Source organism: Saccostrea echinata, unplaced genomic scaffold (genome assembly GCF_033153115.1).
Source record: "Saccostrea echinata isolate AGI-Se365-2 ecotype Australia unplaced genomic scaffold, CSIRO_AGI_Sech_v1 ptg000015l, whole genome shotgun sequence".
Lineage (NCBI taxonomy): Eukaryota > Metazoa > Mollusca > Bivalvia > Ostreida > Ostreidae > Saccostrea > Saccostrea echinata.
This window is the reverse complement of record NW_026889764.1, coordinates 1,185,287-1,206,942: the sequence shown is the minus strand read 5'-3', so window position 1 is coordinate 1,206,942 and position 21,656 is coordinate 1,185,287. Positions and strand designations below refer to the sequence as shown.

Genomic DNA, 21,656 nt, shown 5'->3' with positions numbered 1-21,656 from the left:
TAAATGCCTCTAAAGAATTGGGTTATCATATCAATTTGTTAGAAATATTGTGATTGTATGTTTAATTCTTCATAACTTACCTAAATTTAACAACCGCTCAACTATATTTATATATTGATTTTTTTTTTTCAAACATCTGCTACGTTTTGAATGACTCATTGCTAAACAGTTGTATTGAACATGCTTCTTCATAGTTGTGCGGTTGTTAAAATTAGGTAAGTTATGAAGAGTCAAACATACAATCGTAATATTTCTAGTAAATTGATATGATAACCCAATCTTCAATGCTCCATTTCTTCGAATATGCCTTTATTACTGTCATTTGCAGCAAAAGTTTCAACAGACATGTTGGTGTTTTGTTTAGATGATCTTAAACCCCGTTCACACGCGCTCATTTACTTCGAGGTGTAAATTTTAGATGGATGCAAATTATACTCTTGGTGTGAAAATACAAATTTTGCGATGAGCTCACATGCACTCTCAAACTATATGTAAATCAGTTTAAAGTCTTTAATTTCAAAGTTTTTGAAAATGTTTCCTTAGGCTTTCTACCTGCTCTTTAACTCTGTGTTCCTCCCATATACAAGAAGAACATTGTCATTTCCCTTTTGAATGCTATTTAAAATAATAATATGACTTAAATAATACAACACATGGTCACTCTTCTTTTTAATATAAAAATGCATTTTTTTAAAAATGAAATCGTTGATGCTATATTTTTCAATATTTTTTCTTGAGTAAATCTTGCTACGCGTTAACATGACTGAAAATACATCAGGAGTAAATTATATACTCATATGTAAAAGTTAATTTGCACCTAGACTGAATAGATGAGTAAAAATACTTACGTGTTCACATGCGCTAAAATACACCCTGGGTCAGTGAATAACTTAATTGTAGAATTGCATTCCGCGTTCTTTGTTTCATTTTTCATCATGTGTCAATATTTGACTCACGTGAATACAAATCTTTTGAAACTGATCACATCTGGTATTTTTTTGTTTGTTAGCAAGTGTTTTTGCTAGTACTTGTCAAGGTTGAGGTCATAACACCCAATACAAGGCTATCATGGTGAAATTTTTATGCATTTTATCATCGATCTTTCAAGCTGGTAAAATGTGTTGTTGTTTTTAATACACTTCTTAGTATAATTTTGATGTCCACCTCCTATTTCGTGCTGTTCTGCTTTGTAAAAAAGAGCATTTTAGAAAAGGCAACGTTACTTACGCCTTAAGAAAAGTTTCCATACTGAGCAACATGATTTACACGGTTGAGCATGCGCAGCGTGCAAAAAAGTTGATTCACTTCAATCGGGCAAGTCTCGAAGCTCTTCGGACCAAACCATTAATTTATTTTATCTGCTCCACACCTCCATTTTACACTACATCTTTCAGCTCTAAGGTGGATACTCACATACTGTAAATTGAGGCAGTTCAATCATAATTAACATTAGATTACCCTCCTTTCATGCGTCAGTAGAACTCGTAGACCTGTAGCTATTTCTAAGGTCCTTCATAAGCATGTAATGTTTTCTCTCGTACTTTCAAAATTTCTTTCATCACCATATCCTCTCTGTTCGATCTTTCTTTTCATGTATAATTTATGGAAGTTCTGCCTCTTCCCTCTTCCATGTTTTATTTGGGGTAAGAGCTGGAAAGGATGGATTTTACCAGATTTTATTTGAGTTATTTTGTGATCGTCCACACTAACCATCGCTTAATTGTCCCGTCTAACCAATGAAGTTTAAATGCATTGAGATATGATGCAGATAATTTTATCTATAGTGTCCTATTTAAATCCATACAAAAAATGTATACCTTTATCTTCTCGTGTTTTAACATGTTACATAAACGTCCCTGATCAATATGTGTTTTTGTATGGTGTACATTCTTTATCGTATTCAACGTACACTGAATGATTTGAATGATCAGGTAGGATCCTAAGAGTACTTTTTAAGCGTTATAATTTAACACACCAGTTTCATTACAATTTATTAATAGATATTGTTGAATAAAGTAACAAAACGTATTATGTTGAAACGTTTTAACGGACAAACATTACATGAACCTATTCTACTTTCGATTTTGAAGAAATTATATATATTTACCAAGAAAGGACATGAAATCTACTTTTGTACTGAATTTCATTGAAAGAGTCTAAAATTGCAGTAGGTGTAGGGGTAAACAGAACTAACAAAGTGCCCTATTTTAGTATCTCTGGTACGCTTTAAAGTAGTCCATTAAGACCGAAAGATAATTAAGAGTGAAAATATTATCAAATTGGCGAGAACACCCGATCGCATAAGAACCTTTCTTCGATTTAAAAGGTTTGTGATGTTTTGCATGTGTATCATTATAAGACAATTTGTCATGACCTGGAAAACATACCCTTTTCATGCACTAAAACAACATTTCCAGTTAATATTTTTGTTGCAGAGCAAAGGACAATATTCTATAAATACTTAGGCTCTAAATTAAGAATAAAACTTGATACGTGATAAATAGATTTTATTGCACTTAACTTGGCATTAATGATGACATAACATTTAAAACACATAAAAATGAAATGCTTATTGATCCAGTGACTGTGTACCTTTGTACATTAAACGGGGAAGTTATAAAAATTACTTTATATTAAAGTTGTCAGGGTTGATAATAACTTGTACTTTAGGACTTAAACGGAAATATTTTTTTCTTAAAAAGTTGCATAAAATTTCTTTCCTTCTTTTATTCAAAACGGATTTGTTGATGTATGAACCTTTAGAGTGAATTCAAGTTTCTCTTAATTCCTCTTCCATTTGTGAATGATTAGGAAATAGGAGCAATTCCAACGTATGAATATATTATAATCAGAATCAAAGGCTTCACCTGTCATTTGAAGAAGGTAATATGTTTTATTTTTGCATGTTGAAACAAAACAAGACTTATGATTCTTGAGAATTTGCATGGCTATTTCAATTTAAAATCCTTACCTAACAAATTTCAAATAAAGACCGATTCATTTTAACAACTTTTCCTTTAAAAACTCTTTTCCTTTAAAAAGGAATGTAAAATGGAAAATGTCCATGTATTATCTGACAAAATGCGACAAAACAAATGATTGAAGATGTTTGTTGGATGGTGACTTTTGAACCAATTAGTCGAAAAATTATTGGGATAAAAAGGTTGAATATAACAAACAATGATCGATGTCAAAAAATCTATAAACAATATATTTCTGTGAGGAAGGCATGAACCACGAACCCCTTGAAATTCCAGAGGTGGGATCAGGTACCTATGCACCCCCTGTTGACCGGACAAACCCGCCGTGATCCCTATATATTGATCAGGTAGAGGGAACATTCCGTAGTCAAACATAGGCCTAACCATTGATATGAAACAAGTCAGCCAAAATACGACCAAACGATGGGATATTTTTGCTTACGACCATAGAATTTACAAAATGCCGACTTAAAACGAGGATGTTGAAATCCTTGTAACATCAACTTATCTGTCAGTAGCCTGCCTCGGTTTTGATCGTACTTGGAGCATGATTTTGAGTACCGAATAAGTTGGGAGACGTAAACATCATATGAAGGTGATAGAGAAATATTACTACATAAATAAGGAAAGTTGACACTGGAAAAGTTGAAGTCATCTTGTTTGTCATACAATGTAGTTGTTAGTTGGCCCTTATCCTCTTTAGTCAGTAAAACATCCAAATATAAAATAGATGCGACAGACTCTGTGGCGTCTTTTATTTCAAGTTCACTGGGATATATCAAATTGACATATGAATGAAGGTAATTATTGTTAATTGATAATACATCGTCCATATATCTAAATGTCGAGTTGAAGGCCACAGCAAGTGTTTTCTTGTAGAAGTTTTTAAATAAATTCTGCTTCATAGGAATATAAAAACAGGTCAGTTTTAAAGGAGCACAATTAGTGCCCATTGTAATTCCATACATCAAGCAGTACACCATGTTAAAAAAGATTGATACCACTGTGATCAACAATCCCAGCTATATGTTTCGTATTACTGGGTATATTAGTTATTGTTGGCGAACAAATCATAAAAGTGTTGAGATATTCTTTAAGGTTGTGTTTTATTGCCTATTAAAATTCCATTTAAATGATGAAAAGAAGGCAGACTTTCATATCTAAGTAATATGGTCATTGATTTGCATATTTTTGATAATGTAATGCAAATTGATACATTGCATTTCACATACAGTTAATTAAAAAAAATTATAAATATTCATTTTCAGAAGACCTCGGATGACCACACCGGACACAGTTTCGACAAAACGATAAAATTTACGTACTGATTTAGTGCCTTATAAGAACTAGTTACCCGAATGTAGTGCCAAGAACAGTATTCTGATTATGCATTTTAATTTTGGAGATGGAGGAGACTATAGAGTGTTATTTATTGAGCTTATTTTCTGTCAATAGGCATCTTGCGATTCTGAAAATTGCAAAATGTGTGCAACAACATTTTGTTGATGATAATTTACAAATTTAGCAAAATAACCCAAAGCAAACAAGTCTTTACAACGGAATTTACAGTTTTTTCGTTGTTTGTTATTATAATTTCACAAATAAGGAAATTTGTAAAGTAAAAAAATCCACTAACTTTATTTGGATTTGTTCACTGATATCTCCAAGTGTTCATGTTAAAAAGAATCCAGCTGTATATAATTTGAGAAGCAACATTGATCGTAATACTAATATAATATCAATATAGTTACAAGTAATAATAATGATATTGTCTTTATTCTAAATTCGTTTTGAAATGTTACAACCAAATTAATCTATATACTGAGTGCTTTTTGTATTATACTGCATTTTTCATTTAGACACTTTATCCATAAGAATCCATTGGTACCACTGACGTATGCCAGTTGACCGATTTTGATGAAGCTTTCGATTTGTTAAATATGTTGAATTGTATTCTGTTAAGATGTACATTTGTATATGTGTGTATATCTTTGAGAATGATATCACCAAAAGCAGCATTGTCATCGTCGATGATGTTGGATAATGAAAAGGTACGTAATAATAAAAAAATCAACTTTATTTTTGGTTCTATTTACATGGGACTTTTTAACAGTACACTACGTAAGCGTAGTCAAGGACATCGTATTATATACACGATGTCTCCTTTGATTCACTACTACCTTATGTAAATTATCAGTAAGGCCTTCATCACATTTGCACCAAACTTTACTCTGTCCTTTTGAATGTTTTAAATAGTCTATTTGTAAAAGTCAAGGAAAGTCCATATTTGGATTCTTCGACACCAGAATACAGGCTCGGATCTGTGATTATAGATATTGCAAATCATAGCCTCTTTACAATGCCACGTTTCACGAAATAAACTACTGTTCAAACAATCCGTTTGTTCCTTAATCTTCAATATGCCAACAAAGAAATTGACGCACTTAAGATAAGTAATATTCTTAATCAAAAAAGGGTCCAGTCTTGTATTCCACCATATTTTTCAAGTTGAAGTCCACACCTTGTATTTCTTATACACATCGACAATTGCTTCCAAACTTTTTAATTACAAAAAATTCTACTGTGCCTAGACATCGAATATCTGATATATGCGTGTTCCAAAGTGTTCATAATCTTCTTAACCCTACAATTATAGTCCTGCTGGACACGTCACCAGCAAAAAAATTGCGGAAACCCCTTAAAGTTGAAAAGGTCGTAATTTTGTTAAAATCATTGAAGCGGAACGAAATGCAAACTTAATCTGTAACTCATCAAGATACATTTACATACCAAAAATCAGCTCAATATCTGCAAGCGTTTAGAAAAAAAAGTACGGAAAACCAAGTGGGACAGAATGACAGACAGACAGATCGAGGGACAGACGGACTGACAGATGCAGAGGAAACCTATAGTCCTCTTCGGTTCCTGCGGTAGGGGCTAATAATGAGTACCTTAAATCACTTATTATAATAAGGCCAAAATTTTGGGAAACCCGATCTTAAACTTGCGTCATAATTTCATAAATGTTATGAATTTTGTGGAAGATTACGCCAGACGATGGGCCAATTAAGAAAAAGAAGACCTTGACACTTTGTCTGAATGGATAAAAAGTATATCAGATGGATGTAAAAAATTTGGCGTTAAGCTATTGAAGTGCAATATGAAAACCATGTATCCTTCTGTCTTACACAATGCAGTAGTGAAACAAGAATTAGATAGATTACTGGACAATTATTTCTTATATTTCGTAAAGCTCCCAGAATACAGTTATTCCTTCGGTGTGTACCGAGTGGAAGAATGTCCGATGAACCAATCGGAATGGGAAGTGGCCGCTGAAAGGCGTCAGTGCAACAAAACACATGGATATCACTGCGCTCCTGACAAATATCATTCGACACTTATTGAATTTTGTTACACCAAGAAACGCATTCTTATTCACACGGGTACTACATACATGTACAGTTCTCCTTTGATAAATTTGACTTTTTTCTACCAGTGAATTAATTAGAAATAGTACATAAAATTTCTATGACAGTGTGTTTTGCTCTTTTGTATATTTATTGCTAAACTTATTTTTAGATACTGTTAAAACCGATAACTATATTTGAAGAACTTTATAGCAAAACGTTTACAATTCATTTTTTACAAACCCATTGTTTAAAAAAATGTTTTTTGGAATTTCTTACAGGAAATTGTGTTGAGCTTGCGGCTGATGGGATCCTAAATCATGTTAAATGTCAGAACTTCACCAATGGATGTCCAGAAAAACCGTATTATAGCAATGAGTTATATACATGTAAGCATGAAAATAAGAGTACAAAATAAAGTTAAACTAGTAGACTAAAATAAAAATCAACAGTTGATGTCACTATTTGAAAGTTAAAGTTCAATTGTAAATCATGTTGCTAGAATGGGTGTGAAACATTTGAATTGTCGCTTTTTCTTGTTCCTAATACTCCTTTGCATTGCTTAAATTGATTTTTTTTTTAATTTTGAGGAGCAAATAATCATTGGGAAAATATCAAATGTATACTTTCAGTCATATATAGAATTAAATTATTTTTTAGATCCAAACTGCATGAGTTTAGCGATCGGCTGTTTTACATCTGACAAGGAATGTCTGAAAGAGAGGTAAGATCTTTCCATCAAATGAATTCAATAAATCAAAAGTAAAGTAATGTCATCAGACGTTTTATCGATAATTTAGTTGGGTTTTTTTCTTATAATATATTATTACAAATAAGCAGAATTATTGGGGCACGTTCCCCGTGCCTCTCCCCCGGTTCCTATGGTCAAGAAAATTATCAATGTTTTTTAAACTTGAAATAAAAAAAAAATCTAAAAAATCAGTGGATTGGAGACGGAGGAGCTAAAATGAAATGATGAAGATAGCGAACAGTAAGTTTAAAAACAAAATCACGGACCCCTGGAAACACCGGACGTGGGATCCGATGTCTAGGAGGAGTAAGAATCCCTTTTCGACCAGTCACATCTGCCATGAGACATTATTGATCAAAAAACCGTAGTTAATACTACTATACAAACAATAGTTTAACAATTGGTATGAAACATGACAGCCAGAATACGGCCGAAAGATATAGATTGTATTTGCAATAAAGATCATAATCATAGAATTTGTTAGTAGCCTGCCTTGGATTAAAAATTAATCGTACGCAGAATTCCAAAGATGCTGGGGGGGGGGGGGGGGGTCGTTGAATAATACAAGTTATTCTTCAAACAAGGTTTTTATTTAAAATTTATTTAATATTTTAGTCTTTGGATCGAATCGCTTTTTGAAAAGATTAAGGAATAAGGTAAAATTTAAAAACACGCACAGCCACAAAGTGGTTCATACATGCATTATGGATTAGGATTGCAAAGTGTAATACGTTTATGAATTACTTTAAGATGTTTCCATAGATGTTTTATGGAGACAATTTTTGTTTTTAAAGTTTTATATTAACTCTATGCAGGTTCAATAAATTGCAAGGATCCCGGACAATCAAACAGACCACGGAAGGGATTCCTGTATATCTAATAGCACTTCCAGTGTTAATCTGTTTTGTTGTCGTTATTGTTCTCATCTTCATATTCAGAAGAAAAGTATCAAAGATAAATCAACGGGAGCATAATGGTTAGTAAAGATCTTGTACGCGACTCTAGCCCAAATATGCCTATAAAGCTATTCCTGAAATAGTAGGGTAAACAGAATAAAAAAGCCGAAATGGTTGATTGATTAATTGTTGTTTTACCTCCCTTCGAGAACCTCTCACTTATGCAAGACGCCTACAGGGAGACATAAATGGCGATATACGAATAACTGCAGATCCTAATATATTACATATTTATAGAGATAAAAACCTATTGTGTAGAAAGCGTGATAATGACATCATTTTACTGAATTGTTTGGGTTTTTTTATTCAGTTAGTGTCATTTACTACTCATTAAGTTTTTTTTTCTTTCAAAAAAGGTTTCAAGGCTTTTAATCAAAATCATTTCTTATATATTTCAGCTGTTCAGGTAAATTCAAACATTTTGTCATACTGGATGTATTAAAAGTTCAAAATAGTGTTATGGGTCAGAATAACCCGAAATGCCAGCAAAAATAAATCACACAGTTTAAACTTAACAATAATTTATTTACAGTAATATATAAAATTTAAGAAGTAACTTACAAAATTACAGCAAGAATCCAAACATACGTACAACAGAGTGTCTGTTACTACACACAATGTACACACAATGTCCCAGTGAGAGTATCCTATCCAAGTCTCTTTGTACTCCGAACGCCAGTCTTCTTGAACGACAGTCTTACCCATGCATACAATTGACAGTGTTTATACATTAACACAAATCTAGAAAATTGTAGAAATTGTAAATACAAGATGTTACTGGAACATTCTGGGCATACACGAAATTCAAGAATGTTCCAGAAAAATGACCATACATGTTGATCACTCTGGAATGTTCCAGAAGTTTCTTTACGTTACTTAATATACACGATGAAACAATACAAACATATTTCAATTACAACACACCTCACAACAATAGACATTTGTTTTTTGTTTTTTGTTTTTTTTTTGTCGTACTGGATGTATCAAAAGTTTAAAATAAACATTTGTTTTAGGTGAGCTGGAAGAAACGGAGAATCTAAGTATGTATTATAATTTTTCTGCAAATACAGGTATCTGACCTTATCTCATATTCCTCTACTGGAAGTTCTAATGATGACGTTTTCTTGCCCATCAAATGGTTTTTAAATTCATTTTTATCGAGAATTATTTATTATTTGGAGGGAGAAAACAAGTCTTAAAAGTTTATCAATTACTTTTAAATAAGAAAACTTTTGTATTAATCTATTACATTTTTGTTCATTCAAATGAAGGAGATTCCCAACCCTCTTCATTAGATGTGAACCGAGGCAAGTCGTTTCATTTTTTTAATTGTAATTTGTCTTTTTTTATTTGCACTTTTGTTTTACAAAATGAAAAAAAATATATTAGAACCCTTACATTTCCCTCCAATGCACCTGCATACAAATGCACGGCAATAATAGTTAACTAGGTAATATATACTGAAAATATATGAATAAAATCATAAAACAAGACATCACATCCAAGTTAAGGACCTCTTAAATATCTGCAAATAATATGTCATTTAATTATAAAATACATTATTCGTTGTGAAAATAGTAGGCTACTTGATCCATCTGTCACTGCATACAAACACGTTTTACTGAATGACATCAAACCGAAAGGTTCAGTGACTTATTTGCACCTTGCAACGTGGGATTAAACTAACGATAAAAAGTATTTTATAGTAAGTTTTGATGTAGGTTAATGCTCTCATACAGTTTAAAATCGCAAATAATTATTTTGTGGTATTTCTTAAGAAGTTTTAGTTTGTATGATGTCATAGTTGATATTTCCCGTATTTGCAAAATGGCATTTCTGCTAGAGGGAAGATTTGCTTAATTCAGTGCAGAAAATGCAAAGAAAGTTTTGCTGCATAACGTATCTTCCCAAAGGGAATTTTTACAAGGGGGAACATTTGTCTAAAAATGTTTGTCACGTATTAGACCGGTAGGCAAAAAAATGGCATATCAAACGCAAACAAATTTAATTTACACGATTTAAAAATATACAACTGTATATGTTAAACAATTCATCTACTAAAATTTGTGGTCTTAATGTGTTTTATAATGACATGAAATCGGCTCTTCTAGATATTAAAAAAATATGACGTATGCATGCACGAGATATTCTTAAATGACTTAATGCATGTGAATTAACATATAAATAATTTGAATATACGATAAATAGAATTATGTACAGCCCGAGGACTGATGTGAGGCCACTCGGACTGTTATGAGATAAGATATGGATTTTAGTGTGTTTTATTCTCTAAACATGTTTATTGAATAAAGTCTGTGCTGCCTATATTAAATTATGAAGCGTCAAAAATGTGTCAGTCGCTTTACTTCATATTTAAATTTTGTACATTTTAAATCTGTTTTGAGAAGAAAATGTCTTCACTTCACTTAGAAAATTAAATATAAGGAATGAATTAAAAAGTAACTCAAGTTCTACAAGTATAACAAGTATTAAGGTCACATCTAGCTAAAGGAAATGATGACGTTTTTTTTTCCCCATCAAAATGTTTTTAGAGAAAAAAAATCAATATGTATTATATTTTCTAGATTTTATTACAGAAGATTTCCAAGTTTCTCCAATAGAAGAAAACCAAAGCAAGTATTTCCTATGACAATTGCTATAAAATATATCTGTGCTCTTTGAAAAAAATCTACAAACAATACTGATCTGTGAACAGGGCATGAAACAGGGACCTCCGGAAATTCCAGATGTGGAATCAGGTGCCTAGGAGGATTAAGCATCCCCTGTTGACCTGTCACACCCACCGTTAGCCCTATTTATTGATTGATTAATTGATACATTGTATGTAGTTTTAAATCCCCTTCTAGAATTTTTCACTCATATAGAGACGTCATCATATACCGGTGAAGGGCTTCAAATTTAGAAATTGAGCAGTGAGGGATCTTTATAGTGCCAATGCCTGCCGTGTTACGCGGCTTCAGTTTTTAAGGTCTCATCCGAAAGACCAGCAACTAGCTTTCAATTCAAAGTGCCGAGCGCTTGGTGAAGGAACAGTTGCTACCTATTTTATATCGAATTAGGTCAGTCGCGGCCGAGATTCGAACTCACGGCCTTCCGATCACGGAGCGAGCGCTCTACCGACTGAGCTACGTGACGGCTCCCTATGTATTGATCAGGTAGAGAGAACATTCCGTAAGTCAAATTTAGTATATACGAAAACAAAGGCCTAAGAATTGGTCTGAAACACATCAGTCAAAATACGACCCAATGGTAGATTATATTTGTTAACAAGGCTTACGAAACGCTGGCTTTAAATGAGGTTGTATAAATCCTCATAACATCAACTTATCTGTTAAAAGCCTTCCTCAGTTTAAAAATCGATAGCATGAGTATAAGTTTGGAGACGTAAATACAATAAACAGATGAAAGCGGAATATTACTACATAAATAAGGAAAGTTGATGATGGAAAAGCCGAAATCATCTTGTTTGTCATACAATTATTGTTTGTCATACAATTAAGTTGTTATTTGGCCCTTATCGTCTATAGTAAAAAAAACATCCAAATATGAAACAGATGTGTCAAACTCTGTTGACTTTATTTCAAGTTCACTGGGACATATCGAGTCGACATATGAATGGAAGTACCTACTGTTAATTGATAAAACGTCGTCGATACATCTGACGTTCGAGTTGAAGGCCACAACAAGTGTTTTCCTCTTCTTCTCATGTAGAAGTCGTGTAGTTTTGAATAAATTCTGCCTCGTATGAATATTAAAACAACGAAGTAGGCCAATAAAGAAGCAGAATTAGAGTCCATCGGCAGTTTGTTGGAAGATCTAGTCCCTGAAGACTACATAAGACGTTGTCGGTAAGGAATTCCAGCATCTTTTTAATATTAACTCCAGAGTGCTTTTGTGTAGAATCAGATTGATTTTTAAGTAATTTTGTTGTTGACTAATCACAAGATACGAAAATTTCCGAGTTCAATTTTTATTGAAGAAGCAGTTGTCTATCAGGCGCGTAGCAAGGCGTACGCAAGTACGCAAATGCTTCCACATCATTTTCACAAAAAAGAAATAATCAAACAAAGAATTAAAACCCATCCTAAATCAGGCAATACTTTCTTCTTTATCGTTAGTTTCATGATGAGGAAATAAGCATTTTAAACGTTGAAACTAGGATTTTTTTAATTTAACTATCTTTTCTGGATGCTAGTACTGAAAATTAAGTGTCAGAAATGCTAAAAACTCGCCAACTTCCGGGAGCTTCGCCCCCGGGGCTCCACCAGGGCTTCTCCCTGGTCCCATTGGGGGCCTTAAGGCGGCTCCCAAACCCCCAGCCTTGATTTGCTTCCACATTAAACACCCCCTAGCTTCGCCCCTGTCTATGATATCAAAAAGTCTAGTTTATATTTTTACGTGAGTTATAGTTGTGTACAGTGTAGAGAAGTAGCACTTTTCAGGTTAAGGAATATTTTCTCTTTTTTTATTCAAAAGAATAGTCAAGATTGAGTGTATGACCTCACGAAAAGGCGATTTAATGATACACCTCTATGTAAAACATGCCAACTCTATATACAAAAGCACACAATAAAATTAATTCAATACATCCTCCCGATAATCATTGAATAATGGCTTTAAACAAAGGTTTCACATTGGTATTAATGATCTATCTAACATCTGTAAATAATATTCCGTTTTATAATAAAATTTTTCGCCGTCTCACACTGCACATAAAATGCGTCATTTTTTTCATGATGACGTCATGTCGACAAGTGGATTGCAATCAGTGATTTATTCGTCTATGTTTATCCTCGGATACCCATGAGTCGTAATCCTAATTTGATGGTGTCTGTTGAAAAATAAATTGGAAATACTGTTTCTTTTCGTAAGTTATACCTTAATTATACAGGTTCTTTTCTTTGCAGTGAACTGATCATACACAAAAATCGTGCCTTTATAGATAGTTTTCACACGATAAATTTTCTCTCGGAGTTATTTCCCTTGCTCGCCATCTTGGTGGTCAACCTGGTAATTTTTCCTCTTTGTCTTACCAAATTTGAGAAATATTTGGAGGGAAATTTTTATGGAATAAAAATTATGAAATGAAGGAGACTTCAACGAAATTAATGTATATTTTTCAGAAAAACAATGTTTCCTACCCCACAATGGCCAGTATAAAAAGTTAAAGTTGGTTGAATAATGAAGGAATATGAACATGTTGATCACCAATATGGCGGCCAACGGGAAATAACTCTTGATAATTTGGGACTATTGAAAACTATCTATTGGTTGTTTTTATCTCATTCAAGATACCGATGTTTACTCGGCGCCATTTTGAAAAGCTGGTCGTGTAAATAATTTCATTTTCTGACATTGTGAGGAAATTATGTGTGTTGTGTGTGTTTTTGTGTGTGTATGTTTGTGTGATTTCACAGCAAACATTTCCTGTTACTCCCCTTATGCAGCTTTAACAGTGCTGCGAATGAATGAATGAATCAAATATGCTGTGTGACTGGTCGACAGGATGTTTACTCCCCCTAAGCATCTGATTATAACCTCTGGAATTTCCAGAAGTCAATGTTTTATGTCCTGTTCTTAAATTTGTATTGTTTTTAAGATTTTTTTGACCGATTACTGTTCGTTATTTTCATCTTTTTTTAAAATCTCTACTATGTTCGATATATATAAATCAATTTGTTTTAGGTGAGCCGGAAAGGACGGAGCTTCAATGTATGTATTATAATTTTTCTACAGATATCTAACACTGGGATCGTATGCAACTATTTAGACTTAAGTCAAATTCTGTACATTTCCTGAAATGTATGTAGAATAAAGTCAAGCAATTCAAAATAAAAATTTTAATGCCTTTAAAGATTGCCTTTGAGTTTCACTTCCCAGTTAATAAGTATTTTACAGATACTGAACTTTAATTGATGTCTAATTTAAACTGTTTCATGATCCTGAACGAAGTTCATATCTTTCGTATCTAGCTAGTGGTAAGAATAAGGACGTTCTATGGTTTTTAATGCAAGTGAAGAAGATTGTCAAGCTTCTCCAATAGGTGTAAACCAAAGAAAGTTTTTAAAAACATTTTTGACATGCATCAGGTTGTACGGCTAATTCTTTAAAACTTCTTTCATGGGAAAGTATCTGCTTTACTTGTTGTTACTTTATATATATATATATATATATATATATATATAAGTAAAATGACTTTAAAATAATTGTTTTTAAAGTATGAAATACATTTAAATCATAGTTTTGGATTGTTTTCAGGTGAACGGGATGGTTCTATTACACGTGAGTATTAAATCTACAATACAGCATATTTACAGGCCCGTAGAACGCGGGGGGGGGGGGGGGGGGATATAGTACTTGCTGTAGTAAATCCTTTAGATGCTTGTTGTCCCTACCCCTACTTTTTATTGCTGTAAGATTGAGCATATTGGCAATTTCCATGATTTGAATTTTTTTTTTGTGGAAGTCCTCCCACCACCACTGTTGAATATATTGCTACGGGCCTGGCATATTTATATTTAACTAGATAAAATCCCGCGCAAGCGCGGGGAATTGAATCTATACTTAGTCTACTACCGACAGAAAATATTTTGTAGTTTCTACTGACAGCCTACAGGCTTATAGCAGGAAGAAATACTTTGTTCAAAATCTCGCATGAAGTAGATGTACGTCTCCACCCCCACCCCTCCCCCTTGTAAAAACTTAAAAATTAACAAAATTTTTCATTGATTGACGTTTATTGTGAAATCTGTTATATTATGTTATAGATATTGTACTTCAGATGCTCTTATTCAAGGATAAAAGCAGTGAATATGCATATTTTACTGATAAATTGATTTGGGGGAGGGGGGGTTAAAAATTCATAGGTACTTGGGTCTTGGTTTATAAATATGTTTGTATCTTACTGATATGTAAATAATGTACTTTACGTTTTTTTACATATCAATAAGGTACATACATGTACATATTTATAAACCAAGACTTAAGTACCTTTGGAAAATTAACTTTTAACGCCCTATGAATTGGCCGAGTATTTGATACAAAAGATTGTTTAGCAAAAATTAAAGCACAAAATTTTACATCTGTAATTGTTTTTGAACAACACCTTATTCATTAACCTTCTCTTTACAAGTAAGCAAGTTTATTACGAAGTACAAATTGTACTTCTGGTTCGTTGCCACGATGCTCTCAGTAAGGAATATATACAAATTTTACCGATAAATTTATTAGAAAAACCTACTACATACATGTATATATTTGTAATAGTCTTTCGATATATAAATATATTCACAACTTATAGTGTTATCAATGATTTACCATTATTTCAATGACCATTCACACATAAGCTTTTTTATGTTCCTGCAGCTATAATCGTCTCGTTTTTCTTTTTAACATCTGGCTCGATGCTATATGATGTTCTAGAAGCTTCCGTCAATATTAAGATCGGTGAATGACAAAAATAATTTGCACATTTCCCTTCTTAATTGGTTATCACAACTTATTTCTTTTATGTCATCTAAATCAAGTTTTGATTGAATAATTCAGTAATGACGTTTTATGAAATAAATAAACGATTGCTTGTTGTCAGTTTCATTAAAAGTTGCCAGTAACTTAGATCCGCCAACCGGAAACGCCATCGTACTCTTGTTTTTGCTATTTCATGGCTGTTTATAGAAAATAAAAGTAGACTTTTAATTTAATGTACGATACTTACTATGCGAGTGAAATGTAAATATAGTTTACGGACATCATCTTGTATCTAGTGTATCGTTAGAGGAGTAAGTAAGAACTCTGGTGCACCCCTTTCGGAGTTTATTTGCAAAATTTATTAATTTATAAGTATAGATATAAATTGCAGTTAATATTTTCACGTAACCGAACATCCAAACAAATTGTTTGACTTTTTTAGCTATACTTGAGATAAAAAAAATTAAATTGTGGATATGATTTGTAGTTGGAACAGGATTTTTTGAACTATTTTCAGTGAAAAAATAAAAAAAAATAATTCCTGTCTCTCGAGTTCAATAAATTTCATATTCATCAACATAACATTAAAATTTCTGTTTTTTATTTTCCTTTTGTCCTTATCGCCTACATGTATCATGGCTGTATTTTTAGGACTAGGGCAGATGCGTAAGCTTTGACGTCATTGCAGAGCAGTTGTAAGAAGTCAAAGATAAGCCATTGTGAGATTGAAAATTTTAAACATGGATTTTAACAACAATTTTTAGAAACTTTGGCATTTTAAGTTAGTGTCAAGAAGGTTACATGTAACTCGCTCTTGCCATTGATGGTGGGTATTTTCTTTATCACTCTTCGTGAAGGGACAGAGGGTTTTTCCAGCAAATTTATTATTCGCAGCACTGGTAAGATAGGCGTATTATGAAGAAATCAACAGAATATAGATATCTTATTAAACCGAATTCAATTTTGAAAAGCTATATTATATTACCACGTGAATCAAATATTAATCGAAATAACCCAACTATATAGTGCAGCTTGGTCACCTGATTTGACAATCACGCAATAAATACATAATATAATGTGCAATGCATGGAGGTCAGAAACAAATTGGATTATGGCAAAGGGCATAGGCTATATCCTCATTTTGTTTAATTTAAAAAAATGCATTTTTCACAGTGAAAAAGAATCACGATCCGCCACTGACTGCACATAAAATGCGTCAATTTTAAATACCATGACGTCGTCATGTGGTTAAGTGCATTGCAATCAGTAACTAAAAAAAATAAATGCAATGAAAATTTTGATGCAGTTTAATACTAATTATACAGTTGAAAGTCTCGAATTATTTCATTTTCTAATATACATGTACTATGAGGAATTGTTCTTTTTGCGTACCTGTCACAGTAAACCTTTATGTTGCATTAGGTAAAAGTGCTGAGTTTTCACTGTAAAATTAACACGTCTGTAAAAACAGAAATTTTATTCAATATATAAATTTCTTTGTTGCAAAATGAGGGAATTATTTAGGTTCTTTATAATTCGTTAAGTCTAGATTCCTATTGTAACAGGAAAGGATAAAAATGCGATGGACCAGACCGGAATTCCAATCACTATATTTGGGAGTAATAAGCAAACTCAAAGAATTGCGGTCCCACGTTTTCGGTGTCTTAGTGGTCGGGATGCAATTATTTATGGCATATTGTAACTGTCTTGTTTGTGTGTCCTGTCTTTTATGGCCATTATACAAAAAGATATATATTATTGAATCAATAAAGTTTATGGCAAATATTAAAGTTTCTCAAACTGCATCAAACTTCGAGATCAAGGTCATGAGGCCAAATATTATATCACAATCCGGAATGTGTTTTCACAAGAAATAAGTAATGCAAATGTGAAAAAAATATGAAAGCGTTGTCTCTTCTGGAGCAAACGTTATGGGCAAACTTAAAACTTTTCTGATAAGTAGGACAAATTTCTAGGTCAAGGTCATGAGTAAAAATAATACATCTTTCTGAAACGTGTTGATATAGGTAATGTACATGTAAAATATGAAAACCCTATCTTCTTTCAATCAAAAGTTACTACCAGTATAAAAGAAAATTGAAAAAGACTGTAGATTAAACTTTAAGGTTGAGGTCACGATGTCAAAAAGCACTTGGAAAGCCCTTCAAACAGCTAATACACATTTCAAAACAAAAGTCCCATCTTCTCTTATTCAGAAGTTGTCAGCAATGTAAAACTTTTTGAAAATTGGGTCATGGTCATGGAGTTAAAAATCATAGTACATTTGGAAAATCTTCACAGGTAATGCACGTGTCACTTTCTGAAAATAAGGTAAAACTTCCAAAGTCAAGGTTATGGGGTTAAAAATCATAGTATATTTGTCACAGGCACTGCACGTGTCAATTATGAACGCCCTATCTTCTCTCCTTCAAAAGTTAACAGCAAAGGTAAAAATTTTTAAAATTAGGTCAAACTAAAAGGTCATTGGGTCAAATATCATAGCACTTTTGGAAATTTCTTGTCACAGGTAATGCACTTGTCAAATTTTAAGCCCTTCTTTGTTCAATCAAAATTTACCATAAATGTTAAACTTTTTGAAAAATTATGTTAAACTTCAAGGCCAAGGTCACAGGTTCAAAATCATAGCATGTTCGGAAAAGGCTTGTCACAAGTACATGTGTAATGCATATGCAAAATAAGAATGTCCTATCCTCTCTCCTTCAAAAGTTATAACCAATATTAAAATTTTCAAAAGTAGGTCGGGATCAGAAATTATAGTATTTTTGAAAAGTTCATGTCACAGGTAATATACATGTGAAATATGAAAGCCCTATCTCTTTTCATTTAAAAGGTATGACCAAGGTTAAAGTAATTTTAGAATTTTTGATTGGTATATCAAACTTGAAGGTCAAGGGTCAAAAGTCATAGTATATTTGGAAAGGTCTTGTTACAGGTAATGTACTTGTGATATATGAAAGCCCTATCTTTTCTCATTCAAAAGTTATCACCTAGGTTAAAGTTTTTGTGACAGACTGACAGACGGATAGACTGACAGATTGAATGAGATTTAATCTCCCCACCCTTTTGCAAAAGCGGGGGACCAAAAAAAAAAATGAAGAAACGCGTATTGTTTTTATAGATACTTGCATTCAACAACGTAATGAACAACAACAAAAACTAACAATAAGATGTATTACGGTGAAACACTGAAGCCTCCATAAGGCACCTTTTGCATGGCGAGGATTAAAAGTTTCTTAAATGTAAGTCAAGCTCAAAGGCCAAGGTCAAGAGATCAGGAATGGTGGTATTCAAAGGAAGGTTATATCACAAGGAAAACACCTGTGAAATATGAAAGCCCTAGCACAAAGCGTTTAAATATTATGACCTATGTTAAAGTTTTTCCGAAAGTAGGTCAAACTCAAAGGTCAAAATTCTTAGTATCCGAGGGAAAATATTGCCACAAGGATCCTACACATGGGAAATATGAAAACCCTAGTTCTAGCCTTTCAAAACTTTAGACCAAGATTAAAGATTTTCATGAGTATATCAAGCCTCCAAGGTCAAGGTCAAAAGTATTTCTACCCGAGGTAAGGTTTTATCACGTGAAATACACATGTGAAGTATGAAAGCCAAGCATCAACCATTAAAAAGTTATAGCCAAGTTTAAAGTTTTGTAAAATTCTTCAAAAATAGGTAAAACTCAAAGGTCAAGATCAATAGGTCAGATATATTGGTACCCAAAGAATGGTCTCATCACAGGAAATACAATCGAAATGTGAAAGCCCTAGCTTCAACCAATCAAAAGTGGACAAGGTTTAAGTTCTTGGGGACAAATAGACAAACAGACAGACAGACAGACAGACAGACGAAGGGACTAAGCAAAACCTTTAACACCCCCAATCTTCGACGGGGGCGTAAAAATGTGTCATGATTAACTTGATGAATCGATACATCTAAAAAAATATTAATTCAAGGAAAATGATGACATTAAATTTTCAATAGACCTAGTAAGGAAAACGATAATGCAGAAGGTGGATTAAATTTAGTTATGAAATGTTTTCTTTATATATCTTTTCAGGTAATATTCTTGATGAATTGGAAAGTGGCCATAAGTTTGTGGCCATAAGTTTGAAGACATCGATTTATGGAGTCTGTTGAGACGTCATTGTTTAAATGGGGTATATAAAAGCTTTGAATACTTGCTGGCAACTAGAATAACAAAATTTAAAGAAGAACCAGAAAGATTAGATATCTTGCAAATCCGTGATAAGTATGGTTACACTCTTCTGCATTATGCAGCCGAAGGAGGTTCCAAACGAATTTTAGAAAAACTGATGGCTTCTGACAGAAGATTTGATTTCTGTGATGAAACCTACTTGGGGCACAATATTTTACATCTTGCCTGTAAGAGAGGTAGATTTGAAATTTGTACTTTCTTACTATCCCAGAAAGGTCTTTCCGATAAATTATTAAATGCAGAAACAAAACAAATGTGGAATGCAACTCATTTTGCCGCGATCAGTGGAGACGTTAACATTCTGCAATATTTAATAGATAAAGGTATCAAAATAAAACAAACAAAAAATGATTTACGCATTGTAGACATTGCTTGTGTGATGAAAAATGATAAAATGTGTGAAAAATTGATACAAGAAGATTCGTTCATGCATAATGAGAAGGACAGAAATGATTGGAACATTGCTCACTATGCAGCTAGGGTTGGAAACATATATGTTTTCGAACTGTTAAAGGAAAATGAGGATATAGTATTATCGAAAACAAGAAGTCAGAAATCTGTTTTGCATATCTGTTGCGAATATGGACAGTATGATGTTTGTAATCTAATAACTCAAAATTACAAGAAAATTATATTTGATGTGGACAAAAATGGTTGGAATTCGTTGCATTTTGCTTCAAAAGGAGGGAATTTAAATGTTCTCAAATTAATAGATAAGACATTAGTCCCAGAATCCTCGCCACAGAGTCTTTGCATGGAAACTCATGACGGCAAAACTGCATTGCATATTTCTTGTATTCACAAACACCTCGATATCTGTGAATACTTATGCAGTAGATTTACAATAGATGAGATAAACGTGACGACCAATGATCGAGGTATGCAAGGATTTGGTTACGGAGGATGGAATGCCGCTCATTATGTGGCAGTTGAAATAAAACAAGACGGAAGTGAGGAAAAATTATTTGACCTCCTTTTCGAAAAAGGAATTGATTTCAAGGCAGTAACAGCAGAGAAATATTCTGTGCTAGCAGTAGCATGTGAACACAAAAATAAGAGATTAATTACACATTTACTTACAAATTATAGAGAACTTTTGGATGTGGAGACATCAAGTCTAAAAACGGCAGCAAAGAATTCTTGTGATGATGAAGTCATCCAGACAATCAACAAAGCTTTAGAAAAAAAGGCGTATATATAAGACATGCTTTTTTATCTTTCATTTTAAGGGACACTGTGACTTTCTTATATAGTAAGAGCAGAAATATATGCAGCCAGCCAAAGAATTGCTTCTTTAACACATTAAGAACTACTACAAGTCTAAAGATTATACTTCTGTCATCACTATATATTCATTTTATTTTCTTATAAATTGTTTGTTTGTAAGGTAAATCAATTTTAATGCTTTTGTAAAACCAACAGTCAGGGATATTAATTGTCACTCACAAATCTTATAAATATAAGAAGTGTATTGCGCTTGCTGATGTCAAATAATGAAACGTAAAATAATTCGACTACTCGCCCTCTATAAGTGTTTCCTGATTCATGTACAAGGCTAAGTTATTTGGATCACAAATAATCTTTTTTTTTCATAAAACTCGCTAGTGTTTATATATATATATATATATATATATATATATATATATATATATATATATATATATATATATATATATATATATATATAAATGTGTTATGTGACAATTTTTTTTTAATATTCGAAATTCAAAAAAAAAAAAAAAAAAGAAAAGAAAGAAAAGAAACAAACAATATAAATAGATTCATAAAACATTTTGTAAGACACATTTACTCATAATCAGGTATATATTCAACCAA

General features: G+C 32.6%; 2 protein-coding genes across 2 annotated transcripts; both read left to right on the top strand.

Annotated features, from left to right (window-relative positions):
• The first annotated feature begins 4,978 nt into the window (after positions 1-4,978).
• LOC133187976 (uncharacterized) lies at positions 4,979-10,745 on the top strand. Its single transcript, XM_061323367.1, has 7 exons — positions 4,979-5,032; positions 6,235-6,424; positions 6,670-6,777; positions 7,049-7,112; positions 7,955-8,115; positions 9,109-9,135; positions 10,681-10,745. Exons 1-7 carry the CDS (start codon positions 4,979-4,981, stop codon positions 10,743-10,745), a joined length of 669 nt encoding a protein of 222 aa, XP_061179351.1.
• A 3,049-nt stretch (positions 10,746-13,794) lies between these two features.
• LOC133187698 (putative ankyrin repeat protein RF_0381) lies at positions 13,795-21,416 on the top strand. The gene is made up of 3 exons (XM_061323101.1): positions 13,795-13,828; positions 14,375-14,398; positions 19,662-21,416. The coding sequence occupies exon 3, from the start codon at positions 19,918-19,920 to the stop codon at positions 21,019-21,021; it is 1,104 nt and encodes a 367-aa protein (XP_061179085.1). The 5' UTR covers positions 13,795-13,828; positions 14,375-14,398; positions 19,662-19,917; the 3' UTR covers positions 21,022-21,416.
• Positions 21,417-21,656: the final 240 nt, after the last annotated feature.